The 15,060-nt window shown below is 48.8% G+C and overlaps 1 protein-coding gene across 1 annotated transcript in view; it reads left to right on the plus strand.

The window, feature by feature from the left end:
* The window catches only part of CUNH1orf94 (chromosome unknown C1orf94 homolog), a 39,560-nt gene extending 25,467 nt beyond the window's left edge, over positions 1-14,093 (plus strand). The window contains exons 5-7 of the mRNA XM_003801271.2: positions 4,752-4,829; positions 8,841-9,073; positions 14,018-14,093. Of these exons, the coding sequence (XP_003801319.1) occupies positions 4,752-4,829; positions 8,841-9,073; positions 14,018-14,093 (387 nt within the window). The remainder of the gene's footprint in view (positions 1-4,751; positions 4,830-8,840; positions 9,074-14,017) is intronic.
* Positions 14,094-15,060: the final 967 nt, after the last annotated feature.

A 15,060-nucleotide genomic window follows, 5' to 3' on the forward strand; every position in this document is an offset into this window, starting at 1 on the left:
TGGCTAAGGCACCAGTCGCATACACCAGAGTAGGAGGGTTCAAATCCAGCCTGGGCCCATCAAACATGACAACTATAACCAAATGAAAAAAAAAAAAAAGCTGGGTATTGTGGCAGACGCCTGTAGTCCCAGCTACTTGGAAGGCTTAGGCAAGAGGATTGCTTAAGCCAAGAGTTTGAGGTTGCTGTGGGCAGTGACGCCACGACACTCTACCCAGGGCAACAGCTTGAGACTCTGAACAAATAAATAAATAAATAAATAAATAATAAAAAATAATACAAACAAGGAAACAATACAGTATAACACCTGTTTACATGGCCTTTACATTGTATTAGATATTATAAGTAATCTAGAGGTGATTTAAATTGTATAGGAGAGAGGAGGTGGGTAGATTGGATGCAAATACTATGGTATCAGGGGCTTGAGCCTCACTGGATTTTGTTATCCATAGAATGGGGTGGGGGATCCTTGGACCAATCCTCTGAGGACACCAAGGGAAGATTGTATCCAGCCACCTTGTTTGAAATACATTCAAGCAATCTGAGTTGTACCAGTCAAAGGAATGACATTCATTCTAAAGACTTGGTCTTGGGCTCATAGCTAAAAGGAAATTAGTAACCAAATACAAAGAGATGGGGAAGGACGCGTAGAAGGGCTGGAAATTTTACTCCCAGAACTTATTTATGCAGGGAAAATGCAGGTTCTTTATTTTGTCAATTTAACTTAATATCCCTTAAGAGCTACCGCCCACTGGGTAGAAGGAAGGAATAATTAAATAAATGTCCACTCTGGTTTAGACCTTAGTCCAAATCCAATAACTTAAATAGTCCCTGTAGGTAGTGCTCGGGGTTTTTTTCCTTCAGGAAAGATGTTCAGCACCTAACATTTTCTCAGTCTTCTGTTCCCCTTGCTGGCACCTCCCCAGAATGGCGTGTAGTTGCATGGGGAAAGGTGGAGAAGGAAATACTTTTGACACTCATTCTGCCTACAGAAGGGACATAGGTCCCTTCCCCTTTAGTCACCCCTGGGGCCCTAAGAATGTCCTCCTTTACAGCAGAATGGCAAGGCTTATTTATGGCTTAGGTCCTATTCAGAAAGGCATCCTCTCTAATCTATGTAAAAACTCCCTGAGCTGGTCCACCCCACTTGGCTCCTAAACCTTAAAGGAATTTTAGCAAAGTCTCTCTCTCTCTGTTTTGTTTTCAAGTCTTTTGTTTGTTTGCTAAAGAAAACAAGTACCCAGACTTTTCCTACAGTTTCTTTCCTTTTTTTTTACTGTTTTTTTTTTTTTTATTAAATCATAAACACATAGATCATGTATACATAAATGAATTTATGGAGCATAATGTGCTGATTTCATATAGAATTAGGAATGCTTCCATTACACTGGTGAATATGTCCCTCATCTCATTTACTTAGTTATTGTATTAAGACATTTATACTCTATACTAATAGATCCGACAGTTCCTCAGACCTTCAGTCCCTAGGTGATCTAAGGGGGACGCTAGTGTATCACTTTTACATCAGTACTGTTAACCCTGCACACTAGTCTGGAGAGAAATGCCCTGGAAATTGATTCATCGACTCCTGAGTTTCTACCCTTCCTTTTTTGTGTTGGCTTATTCTGTGTTCCTTTATTCAACCACTCACTGATTTACTCATTTCCACTCAGCTATTTGCCATTCACTTAAGTACTTTACAAAACCTCTGCCCCACACTTACAATAGGCTGACCATTGTGCTAGGGCAGTGGTTCTCAACCTGTGGGTTGCGGCCCACAGAAACTGTATTAAAGGCCGTAGGAAGTTTGAGAACCACTGTGCTAGGTGAAGGGATTCAAAGACGACTGAAGCCTGGTATGGTGCACACCTGAGGTCCCAGCTACTGGGAAGGCTGAGGTAGGAGGATTGTTTGAGCTCAACTTGGACAACATAGTGAGATCCCCTTCTCTACTCCTCCCCCCCAAAAAAAGATAACTAAGAAAAACGCTTGGAGTCTAATCCAAGCTCAGGTATAAATCAGAGACCAGCTGTATGCACCTTCAACTCTAAAAGAGAAATAATTGCCTAATTTTATTTAGTGTAAACTGATTCACTCTAAAATGCACTCAGCTCACCATGTAAAGCTAATTTGCTGTGGTGGTTTGCTTTATTAAGTGTGAATAGCATTTCTTTGTTGTGTGAATTTCTTCTGACTTGATTTTTGAGAGTGAGTGGGATTTGGACCTAGCTTCCCAGGCTTCTGGGCAGAAGCAGTAGAAGAAGCCTGGCTGGCAGGGTCCGCTGGGGTCTAGCAGGCAGTTTAGGTATTGAATGGGCCCAGCAGAAGGAATTATGTCCTTTGTTATGCCCTCCAGGTGGTAAGGAAGGACATATTTGCCTTCTCCCAGCTTCTCATGATTTTAGAGCTTCAAGACAGCTAAACAAGGGGCCTGAGATCATAGAAAGAAGGCAGGCTTTGAGATCAGTAGACTTAGGTTTAAAGGTTTTGCTACTTCCAAGGGCTTAGTTAACGGCTCTGAGCCTCCCAGAGTGCTAAGATTACAGGCATGAGTCACTGTGCCCAGGCTCTGGCTTCCTCTTTGTGAAATGGGTTTATAACAATTACAACAGCAGCAGTAGCAGCATATGCTGGTTCAATTATAAGGATTGAATTCATGGTTTGGGAAGGAACCCTGGACTCAATGTAAAACTGAAACTATGATACAGATGTTGGTCTTTATTATTATTCAGCCCCGGTCTTCTAAGGAAACGGGGGGGGGGGGGGGTCAGGGAGCTCCACAGAGCTGGAGGGGACAGAGAGAAGTGGGGAGCAGTCTATCCTAGGCTCTTCCCTGCTCAGCGTGAGGAATAGAGATGAGGTCCCAATCCAATTCACTCAGAGCTCTGTGTGGAAGGACTGGGAGACATGTAAGACAAAGTCCCCAACACGGAGGCGCTTCAGAGGCTCCTGGGCTGCTTGGCATGAAGGAGCTCTGCTCCCAAGTCAGGGAGGGAGGGTGTGTGGAGGAGGCTGTGCCCTCGGGCAGAGAGCGAATCCTTATTTACTCTTGCTTGTGATTTGACAAAATTGCAATTTTAACAACTGGAAATGCCCTTAAACTCATGAGTGTTTCTCATGCTAATGAATGTGGCATCATATCCTGACAATCCACCCCAGGATCAGCAGGGCTGCGCAGCCAGGCACAGGCAGGTGGGGGAAGGGGAGGCTTGCCCTGTGGGCCTGGGGAAGTCAGAGTGTTAATGGGGTGAGAGGGGTGAGACAGAAGACGGAAGCTTAGCAACCTGCTCAGTGTGGCCTTGGGGTCACCAAGGGCTGGGAGCAGGCAAGGCAGTCCTGTGAGTCTGACCTCTCCGTCCAGGTTCAGGCCAAGACTGGAGTTGTAGGGACCAGGCTGTGGCAACACTGGAGAGAGAGGCCATCCAGGCTGCAGGGTTTGGGGTTAAGGGAGCAGGTGATGAGTTGGTTCCAGGTGAAGGGTTGGTGGAAGTGGGGTGCTTCGTGAGTGGGAGCAGAGAGCAAGGAGGGTCTCTGATGCACACTCTTGGGATCATGGAGAGCTGGGAGACTCTTCCTGCAGATTCCATCTCAGGAATTCCATAGACTGTAGGAAATCCTCACGGGTATAGTGTTAGCCGTCAACATGTTGATCCTTGACATACCCTGAATGCAGAATGGAGGAAGCATCTTGGAGTCCAGAATCCTCCAAGATGTCCAGGGCTGACTGATGCCACCTCCTAAGGGGTGACTCTGGATTGGTAGGTAGAGGCAGAGTCTGCGACTGGAGGGTTCAGCCTGAGACCCTATCCACAGAAGCAGTTCAGCTGCATCTGTTTGTGTAGGTGTGTCTGTGTCTTTGTGTGGACACATCACATCCCAAGGCCACCCAGACAGAACTGTGAATGAAATGTCCATTTCTCACCTGGCTGAGCTGCCAGAGAGCTTTTCTAGGAAGAGGGCAGCAAGAGACATAAACACACCCAACATGTATAAAGCCCCTACTGCGTGTAGTGGAGACAGAAACACAGACACACGCATAGAGAGACAGAGTAGACCTCACTGCTCTGAAGCCTTATAGATAGATGCATGAACTCATTTAGCCCCACACTGGCCCTCAGGGTAAGGTGCCGACACGAGCGTAGGCTTGGGTGTGTAGACACACAGCAGCAGAAACCTGAGCTAACACACCTGAGTTTGCAGTCTCATGTTTATACACAGAAACACAGCCACCATTCACAAATGCAAGCACCCATGCAGATGTTCTTAAATAAACACAGATGCAAGCCTGTGTCTTAGGGCAGGAATGGCGTCTGGGGAAAGGCATTTGGAAAAGGTGTGTAGACAACAACAAAGATAACGTGGTTGCCCTTGTCGGCTTTGCAGGCTTGAACCCATGTAGTTTTAGAGATAAGAACAAAATGGCTCAGAGAGGTGACGTGAGTTGCCTGAAGTCACACAGCCGCTAAGGTGCAGACTTGGGAGACTCACACAGCCAGACTCAGAAAGCTCTTGTCTTACATGCTTACAGGAAGGCTATGAAGCCTGATACGAAGGGGCTTCCTGAGTGGCCTGAGCTGTGCTTGCCTCATCCGATTCCAGTGGTCTCAGGCAGCCCAGGCATGGGTCTGGCCTGCAGTGTGACTCAGCCCTGTCTGGAGGCCCAAGTGTGCAGCGAGGCTGAGCTGAGGGCCTGCGGGTCTCTGTGGGGGAGCCCTTTGACGGGCTGCACTGAGCCTCTTCCTTTCTCCCCAGGGTGTGTACCCACCACGGGCACCAAGGATGCCCTATCAACAGACTGTGCACCCCCCGATGGGGTGTTACTCCCGCCAGGTGAGTAGATGACCTCCCCTCCTCTGTCTCAGCTCCATGAAGGTTTTTGGGTCAGAGGAAACATCTCCTCCCTGGCTACTGCCAACCCCATACTTTCCGGTCTACCATTGGCTCCAGAGTATAGCCACGCATACCAATCCACTCACAGAAGACACACACCGATGTCCCTGTGTGTTAGCAGCTGTCACTGAACAAATCCCTTCCTATGTGCCAGGGCCTTCTCTGTGGGCTCTGACTGCACCAGCTAAGTTAATCTTTGCAACCTCTCCATGAAGCGAGTTATACACAAGGAAACTAAGCACAAGGAGATTAAGTAACTTACAAGTGGCAACGAATAGCCTCAAGGACAATGAATGTTTATTTTTCTCTTTTGGACCTCGAAGTTGGCTGGGCTGGGCTGTGGATCAGGTTCAGGGGTGTTTCAGGTGTCTCTCCTTCTGGGTCTGTGCAGAACATACAGTAGACTGTTGTTCTTCCCATGGGGGGTGGCAGGGGCAGCAGAGGGCAGAGGGAAACACACAATGCCTCCGAAAGCATCAGCTCAGAACTGGTCCACGGTAAGTAACTTCCACCCGCCGTCCATTGGCCAAAACAAATAGCGTGGCTTTGCACCCCCTTAGTGGAACTGAAGAGTCCTATTCTTCCCATATGGGATTGCCAGTTAATGTACAAGAGACCCAGTTCAATTTGAATTTCAGACAAACAAGGAAAAGATGTTTAGCATAAGTATATCCCAAGTACTGCATGGGCTATACTTATACTAAAAATTATTTTTTTGAAATTTAAATTGAACTGGTATCTTGTATTTTTATTTGCTGAATCTGGCAACACTACTTCCATAGTTAGGCTGGGGTAAATATCTGTGGGATAATGGCAGAAAAGCAGAATTCGAATTGGACTTTGGGTAGCCTGGTACTCTAATCACTATGTTTATCGCCTCTTGTACACAAAAATACAGCATCCAAATAAAGCAGCAGAAGCAGAAATACAAACACACAAACACATACACACAGGCAGGTAGAAGCACAGATACAGTTATGCATGCCACCAAGGTGCGTGGATGACACCAGAAACACATTGACAGATATTGAGTCTTGGGGTAGAGATAAGGTGTCCAGAAAGGAGCTTAGAATAAGGGCATAGAGGGTACCACAGACCAACCTACCATATCACCAGACTGGCTTTGCACCCTGTCACAGGCAGACAGACAGACACCCCCACACTCCAGCTCATTGACTGCTCTGCCCTACCCTTTCTCTGAACACCACTGCACCTCTGACCTAAAAGACCTTAGAACACTCGGAGGGAAAGGCCCCGGTGTGGACTACTCTGTAACCCGGGCCAGGACTGCTTCCTCAGCAGTAGAGGCTCTTTGCATCCTGAGCTGAAGTTGGGATGAGTGACAGTCCGGGTTGCTAGGCCTTAGCCACATCACCTCCACCCCTGAACAGTGACAGCATCCACCTGGCTACAAAGAGAATCTTTTTAGACGATTACACGCATGTGCGTGTGTATATATTTGACAAAGGGAATACGAAAACATGGTCAAAAATGTAGAAGCTTAGCGGCGATCACTGTTGACTGGTTTCTTACATAGCCTTCCGTGATATCTATTTATATAAACATTTTTATACAAATGAGGCATTCTGGGCACACTCTCCTATCGCTTTTGTTAGTGAGGATTATATTTGGAGATAGTTCCCGAGCAGGGTACAAAGCTGCATTTTATGGTTTTTATCAGTTACATTGAATCGGGGCCATGTTTTTGAATAAGATTGTATGAGTTCTAGGACCCACCTCTTCTATTTCGGTCCCCTCCCAGGTGCTTCCTCCATCGTGAAGACCAGGGCTATTTTCTGCCACACTGAGCCCCAGGGGTCTGTCCCAGAAGGTGCCCTCCCAGGCCCTCTCTGTGAGCTCTTGGAAATTCTGACCGTTAGCTCCTCATCCTGGGGTACGGTGCCCGGGTCCCCCATCACCAGGCCCTGCATTTCCCCTGTGGGGACCATGGAAGGACCAGGAGGAAGGGGTCAGCCTTCCAGAGGGGCATGGCAAAGAGATGGTGGCTGGGATACAGGCTCTGGCTCATCCTACTGGGGTTCTGAGCACAACCCAGACACCAAAAGCCCTAAGAGAGTCACCTAACTTCTCTGAACTTCAGCTTCCTCATCTCCAAAAATGGGAATAATAATGGTTCTACCTTACAGGGCATTTTGGAGTTGTTATTATATTTTTTGAGACAGAGTCTCACTCAATTACCTTGGATAGAGCTCTGTGGCATCATCAAACTCCTGGGCTTAAGAGATCCTCTTGCCTCAGCCTTCTAAGTAACTGGGAGGACAGGCTCCCATCACAACACCCAGCTAGTTTTTCTTTAATTTTTTTTTTGAGACAGAGTCTCATTATGTCACCCTCAATAGAGTGCCATGGCGTCACAGCTCACTGCAACCTCCAACTCTTGGACTTAAGTGATTCTCTTGCCCCAGACTCCCAAGTAGCTGGGAGCTACAGGTGTCCATCACAATGCCCCACTATTTTTTTGTTGCAGTTGACATTATTGTTTAGCTGACCCAGGCTGGGTTCGACCCCACCAGCCTTGGTGTATGTGGCCAGCACCCTAACCATTGAGCTACAGACACCACTTAATTTTTCTATTTTTAGTAGAGACAGGGTCTGGCTCTTGCTCAGGCTGGTCTTGAACTCCTGAGCTCGGGCAGTCCACCTGCCTCTGCCTCCCAGAGTGCCTTTTGGAGTTTTGATGAGACAATCCACATGAAGGGCGTGGCACACCCCAGGCACTCAGTAAATGCTGGCCTTCGTGGGGCTGGTTTAGATAAAGGCTTGCAGGTGAGAGGGGGCTGCAGGGAACCAACTCCCTGATCACTCGGACTCCAGACTCCTGCTGGCAAGGGGGAAGTCCAGTAGCTTCCCCAGTTGTGACGGAAACTCCCCTCAGCACACAGAAGATAGATGTCAGCTCCGCATGAGAAAAGCTTTTCTGATTGCGGGAGCTGTCCGTAGTGGGATACGTATTCAAGTTGAGCGGGCGCCCCACTGTTTTCAGGGATTAGCACAGATACTCAATGGCCTCTTCTCTCTTCCCTCCTTCCTGCCCTCTGCCCGCCTTCCCTTTCCACTTCCTTTCTCTCCTGCATTTGTTCATTTAATATGTTTCTACGGAGCAGTTAATGTGTGTGACAGGCGCTGCCTTTGGTCTGGGGGGAGATGAGTAAATAAGACAGATGAGGGCCCAGCCTTATCGGGGCAAGACAGCAGAGCCCCGGCTCCTGGTAGGAGTTTGTTCCAGCCGGTCTCAGAAACGCCACTGAATCCCTGAATTATCCCAGGTTTGAGCTTTTGCCCTTTTATTTCACCCTCCCTCCTAGACACACTGTCCACATCATACACCACATGTGGCTATTTTAAAATTAATGACAGGTAAGTAAAATTCAAAATTCAGTTCCTCCTTCCCATGATCCACATTTCAAGGGCTCAGCGGCCATGTGTCCCTGATGGCTGCCACCCTGAGGTGTACGGATGTAGGAAGTTGCAGGGCTGGACAGGGCTGTCTTGGACTTGAGAACCTGGGATTAAAAATCAGTCAGAGCCATGGCGATCACAATAGCTTTTTTTGGATAATAAAAGCCTTAAAAAAATGAACGAAGAGCTTAGGAGATGGTTATTGACAGAGGGAAAGCTGGAGAGACAGGGAAGAGAATGAAAACAGTATTTATTTGCTATTTATTATGTGCCATCTCTTTAACAACTGACTCCATCTCCACACAATGTACATAGTGTTTGCCCATTTTACAGATGAGGAAACTGAGGATCAGATACATTAAGCAACTCAGCTGGCTCACTACAGAAGTCAAGCCCGGTGCTTTTCCTGTTCCAACATGTTGCCTTTCTGTATACCACAGTGACTGAGAGGGACACTCAGGGGTGGTGGCTGGACTTAAGTTTAGGGCTAAGGAATGGTGACCTTGCTCCTGTCTCCTCTCCAACCTACAGGTGACACCATACAACCCACAGCAGATGGGACAGCAGATGGGACAGCAGATGGGGCAGCAGATGGGACAGCAGATCTTTCGCTCCTCCTATACTCCCCTACTGAGCTACATCCCCTTTGTCCAGCCCAACTATCCGTACCCTCAGAGGACACCGCCAAAGATGTCTGCCAATCCCCGAGACCCTTCCCCCATGGCAGGGGATGGGCCACAGTACCTCTTTCCCCAAGCCTATGGGTGAGTCTTTGGCCCACACCAGAAAGCTGCTAGAGAGAAGGAGAGTGGGGTGGGCTTCCCTGTGCTGTCTTGGGACATGCAGACATGTGTCCCATGGCAGTGGGAAAGGGCAGGCCCCGTACCAGCGGTCAGTAGCTATTTGGGTCCTGTAGGGACCTAATGGGGGGGTGAGCAGGGTCTAGGGCCTGATGAGCCCCCGTTGATCAGTCAATTTGGGGGCTGCAGCCCTCCAGTCTGGTTGCAGAAATGCAACTGCATAGCAAGTAGCAGGTGGACATCCCACTCTGTAGCTGGGGCAGGTGGTGGAGGATGATGCTCTTGCCTTTACCTGTGTGTTTGGTGAACAACAGGAGGAAGCCAGGTCATCTTCTTAGCACTCTCGTCACCTACTTCCAGCACCCCTAGCTCCTTGCCAGCCTAATTTCCTCAATGTCCCATTGACTTTGTGACAGGCCCTTCTAAAGGACCTCAGGGAGGGCTGCCCATGCCTTTCCACCAAGCACCCCAACCTATTGGGGCCCCTATTTCCTGGATGGTCTGAGGACTTGGCAGCAAACAGCCAACTCTAACTGAATATACCAGCTGAAAATTCCACTCGAATTTTGCATGCAGTTGGGTGATAAATTTGGGTTTGTTTTAACATAATAAATAGCCACTCATTTGCACCCACCAAACTTTCAGCCAATGTTGGTGCTTCGAGTGGCAGGTGGCAGGCCCCATGTCATTCTTGTGAATCCCAGTCTCAGAGAGGCACATCCTCGGGAATGGCTGCCCCAGTTTGAAAAACTCAGTTTATAGGACCAGGGCCAAACGCCCCAATCTGACATTGATTCCCATCCACCCACCTCCCTGTCACAGCACCTTCACTGTAGTGCCAGCCACGGGTCCCCAAACTCTCATTCTTTCAATCAGCTTTGTCCCCAAATATCCTGTGAAAGGGAACAAACGCTAGAAAGTGCTTTCCATAGTCCGTTCATTTGGGAAAAGCTGTGAGAAAGAAAGATAAACAGATTTCTTAACTGTTGGAATTCTCAGATCGGTTAATTTCCTAGGGTGCGTGGAGAACGTTCAGGAAGGTGGTCGAAAGTGTTATTTGAATGTGAAATCCATGCCCTTTTTTATCTCTTTCTTTTTTCCTCTCTTCCCTTCCTCCCTCCCTCTTTCCTGTAGAGCATGTCCATGTCCTGATATGTTCCACCCAATGCAAATGGGGCAGTGCTGTGTTCATTCACGTGGTGCATTTGAACTTAGCTTGTAGGGCAGGGAGACCTGTAGATGAAAGGACACCCTTCCTCCCTTCAGATAGCTGAGAGCAGACGAGAGGTGGCCAGCACTGTCGGAGTGGAGGACAGAGGCAGAATCCCCGCAGGAAAGCCCCCAGATGGGAAATGTGCCCCAAGCTGGAGGCCTGGGGAGTGAAGGCGTCTGGCTGAAGTGTTAGATTTGTCCCTGCTAAAGGTGGAAAATAGGATTGGAAAACGGAGGTGGGGATTGAATTATGAAAGGCTGTTGGCGATCCAATGCAGATTTGTGCATATCAGAGTGAATGGCTGGGCTGGAGGGGAGGGAAGCGGGAGGCAAGAGAGGGTGTAGCCTGGAGGTGACACCCCTGGAGGTGAGAGGAGGGATCCAGGCCAGCACAATTCCTGCATTCCCTGATGTGACTGGGGCTCAAGGTCCCAAGGTCTCTTTGGTCTACAGGAGAGGGAGGGAAGGTGGAGAAGGAGGAGACAGCCTGGGTGAGTTGGAGGCAGCAGAGGCAGAGAGAAGGCTGCTGAGGTGTGGTAGTCACAGAGTGGGTCGGGAAGTCCCGACAGCAAGGTCAGAAGAGTGATCTGTTCACTCAAGGGATACTGATCAGGTCCCTTTGTGTGCCTGGCATTGTCATAGGCACTGGGGATACTGGGGTAAGGAAGACAAAGTCTTTCCTTCTCTCAAGGATCTTTCATTCTTGGGGGAGAAATAGCCAGTAAGGAGACTGATAAGCAAGTAGACGTGGGCAGGTGCTTGGCATAAGAATCAAGGGACATCTCTAGCCAACATCCAAATGAAATGAGAGACTGAGCCATGCATGTGTGGGGGGCAAACATCTGGGCAGAGAGAATGGGAACTGCAGTGGCTCTGAGGCAGGTGCATGTGTCTGGAGCACAAAGGGTGAGGGAGGGAGTGGGCAGAATTACCATTAAGGAGGGAGCCAGGCTGGACTGGCCCAGCCCGGTAGGCATGGTAAGGAGCTTGCTTTCAAGAGCAGCGGGAAGCCATTAAGGCTTTTAAACTGGTGAGGACGGGTTCTAGCTTTATCAAACAGACCATGTTGGCCATGTTGTCTGAAGAATGACCAGGAGGTAAGAGCTGATGTGGGGAGAAAGGTGGGAGACATAATTGACCAAGCAAGGCATGCTGGTGGCACAGATGAGGGCAGTAACCATGGTGGGGGGCATGTGGGTGAAAGATCTGGTGATTAGTGTCTTTGGGAGGATAGGTGGGACTTGATGATGGCTGGATGTAGAATAAGGAAAAGGAAGAGTCAGGTATGATTCCTTGGACTTTGACGCATGCGACTGGAGGAGTGGCAGTCCCGAAATACTAAGGTCACCATGGCTTTGCTTATCAAGAGGACAGTTTTAGACGGGTGCCATTGGCAATGCTTGCTAAGCGGATGAGGGAGCTGCTGACAGGCAGGTGGATACAGGAGTCTGGAGCCCAGGGGAAAGGTTGGGGCTGGTAACAAATGTAGGAGCCATTAGCATATTATAAAGGCATGGGCAGAATGGGATCAGATGCCCACAGAGGGCGTGTACGGAGGACAGGAGAGGCCCAAGAGCTGCCTCTTGCGGCACCTGCACATAGAAAGGCTGGGAAGATGTGGAGGAGGCAGCCAGGATCTAAGAAGGAGCATCTCTCGGGGGGGGGGGTGGAGCAGGAAGCCAGGTGAAGCAAGGGTCTTTTGGAGGAGAGAGGGAGGGATCATGGGGTGATGAGAGAAGACCTGGGCATGGCCGGTGAGACACAGACAGCCCTGAGCACAGCAGTGGCCTTGAGGCTTATCCCAGCGCTGGATGGAGCAAGGTCAAGGTGGGGCCACGCTGGCCAGGGCAGGGGGCCGTGGGCCTCTCAGTGGAGAGTTTAGTCCGGGAAACAAGGAGGATCAAGGAGGACTCAAGAGACAAAAACTATATGAAGGGAGAGAGGAAGGAAGGAGCCAATGGCTTCCAAGTCCCCAGGGAAAGAGATTCCCTCCCCGCCCTCTGCCAAGGCAACTTGTGTATATTCATCACAGTGGGATAACTGTGCAATTTGTCTTCAAACAATAATAAATTTGAGAGTTAAAAAAGAGCACAGAAAATAATTACACTGGAAGTACCAGCATCGAGACCAGCCCAGGCAAAGCAGAACATCTGTTCACCATGCTCAAGTGGCAGCTTAAGCCTCACCCTCCTCTTGTCCACACAGATTGCTCTTCTCCCTGGCCATCTAGGGTGTGTCCTGTCAAGACCATGCCCTTGGCAGTTGTTCCAATCACAAGTCCTCAGCCTGGAGGAGCTAGATGCATGTGTGGCAGTCAGAGGTGAAGGATGTCCCCAGTAATTCGCTCCTGATAACTGTTAAATACTGAAGTGTGGGTGATGGCCTTTATTTTATAAATCAGAGTGGAATCCAGGGAATCCCTATCATAACATCACTTTCAGTCGTTTATCTTCCAATATAATTTTTGAAAGAGAGAAAAAGAGGTCATGTTACTGCTGGCATTAATTGCTTATCAGGCACCTACCTCATGCCGGTCCTGAGCTGGGTGCTGGGTGTGAAACGATGAGCAGTCGGCGTAATGTCATCCCTGCTCTCGTGGAACTTTAGTGAGAAGGAGCTGGGGTATGCGACAGAACCCAAAGCCTAGCTTGTCCATCCTCACTCCCAGTGATCAGCGATGCTGTCGCCAGCTGAGGCATGACAAATTAGCGCAGTGGTCTGCTCCACTTCTTCCCTCCCTGCCCCTACCCCACTTCTTTTTGTCTCATCCATTCATGGGAAGGCACCATGCATGTGACTCTCTTCTGTAATATGTCTCTGCCCAGCTGAAAAGTGATTGAGAATCCCAGGATTAGACCAAATCTAGCCATTTGCTCCAGTGCAATTACATAGAGCTCTGCTCCCATTCATTCAAACTGTCCTAGCAGATGGGTAAAAAAATTGCAGTAGGACGCCCAAAATGTGAGTGAATGATTCCATCAGGAAGGGCCAGGGGAGGCTTCACAGAGGAGATGGCTTTTGGACTCTTATTTTCAAGGATGGATAGATGTGTGGTATGTGCCAGAGGGAGAAAAGAGAGGTGTGTGTCTTTTTGGTCGTAGAGAGTAAGGTTCACATCTTCTCAGCTCTTCCTTCCTTGAGAAGCTAGCAAAGTCCCCAGGCACTCAGGGATGTCCCCAGGCTCGCTTCTCAGGTGGTGTTGAAATGAAGGGTCTGATTGAGCTTGGGGCTGGTAAGGGGACAAAGAGCCCTGGGGTTGTCTGAACTCTACGATCTAATGCTAGGACCTGCCCCTGAGTTCTGTGATGATGTGAGCTTTCCTGAGAAAGACACCTGGCCCTTTAAGGCAGGCAGAGTGGGCACAAGATATAGGTGAGATGCTCAGATCCAGAGTTTCCCTCCTCTGTGGCCCTGGGCATGGAGAAAGTCTCCATAAAAGTAATCTTCCCAGGCTCCCAGGGGCTTTCCGAGCTAAGTAAGTGGCAGAAGCAGCTCTTTATTGTCCTCTAATTGTATTATTTTAATATTTTATTTTCTCAGAGCCAAAGCTTTTTCATTATGCTAAAGCTTTTAGCCTCCAAGGCTGTCATGCTCTTCGCAGTCTTTGACAGCCACAAAATTAATATATTATTTCTCCTAATCTCTCCCATGACATCAGGAATCTCATCATGGCACCCACCCTCCCCTCTCTTGCAGGTTCGGCTCAACGTCCGGTGGGCCCGTGATGAACAGCCCCTATTTTTCCTCCAGTGGGAACGGCATCAATTTTTAGATCTCCTTCTCTCCCCCCTCCCCCTCCTGTAAGCCCTTGGATCAGGGCCAAGGGCTCTGGAATTCTGGGTTCCGCAGCAGTTTGGGATGAAGTTTGCAAAGCCAAGGTTCTGACCAGGCCGCAGACAGACAGAAGACAGCAAGACCAGATCCATCGACTGACCAGCACGCACACACACAGTACGGGGCACCCCTCGGACCCGTGCTCACTTGCTCATCCCACATATGCGCCTGTATTTAGCTACATGAGTGATTTTTGTTTTTGTTGTTGTTGGTAAAATAGAAGTAAGACGCTTAATTTTAGAAAGTTTGTATTTTGTGATAAACGTATGAGCTGCTTGAAATGGAGCGTGCCTGTTTTATTTTTGTTACGTTCCGTGTAATCTTTACTGCTCACTTCCCCACGAGACTCAGCGTGTACTCAGGATGTGGAAAGAGACCCTGGCTGGAGTCCTCGGAGAGCCGCTGTCTAAATATCGGTCTCCAGGGCTCGGCAGCGTGAGGCTTATCTCTTTTCTCCGGTGATCCACTCATTCCTCACGCTCCCAGTGTGTGCTTCTCAGGAGAGGACATCATAAAGAGAATGAACCCTCCTCTGTCCTATCCCAAGTGGAGGGTTTACCAAAAAAGTCTCTTTTGGACTTAAGATGGGAAAACGCGACCTGGTAAACAATTTTGAAACTATGTATTGACAATCTCTACCCAGTGATCGTGTATCAGCTAGAAGTCAATCCCCAAACTGCCTGAATGGGAGTGGCCTTTGGTTTGCATCGTTCAACTTGGATCAAAGACTTGAATAAGGTCACTGAGGGATCCTAATCAGATTTATGGAGAACACAAGTCTGGGAAGAGGAGATGGCATGATAGTCTCCTATCCCCTATACCCATGGCAGGCATCACTAATGAACTGTGGTGTTCTATTCCCCTGAGCCTGACCAAAGCTGCAGAATCATTCTCCATGAGGTGCT

This window comes from Otolemur garnettii, unplaced genomic scaffold (assembly GCF_000181295.1).
Source record: "Otolemur garnettii isolate 467f Iridium unplaced genomic scaffold, OtoGar3 scaffold00204, whole genome shotgun sequence".
Classification (NCBI taxonomy): Eukaryota; Metazoa; Chordata; class Mammalia; order Primates; family Galagidae; genus Otolemur; species Otolemur garnettii.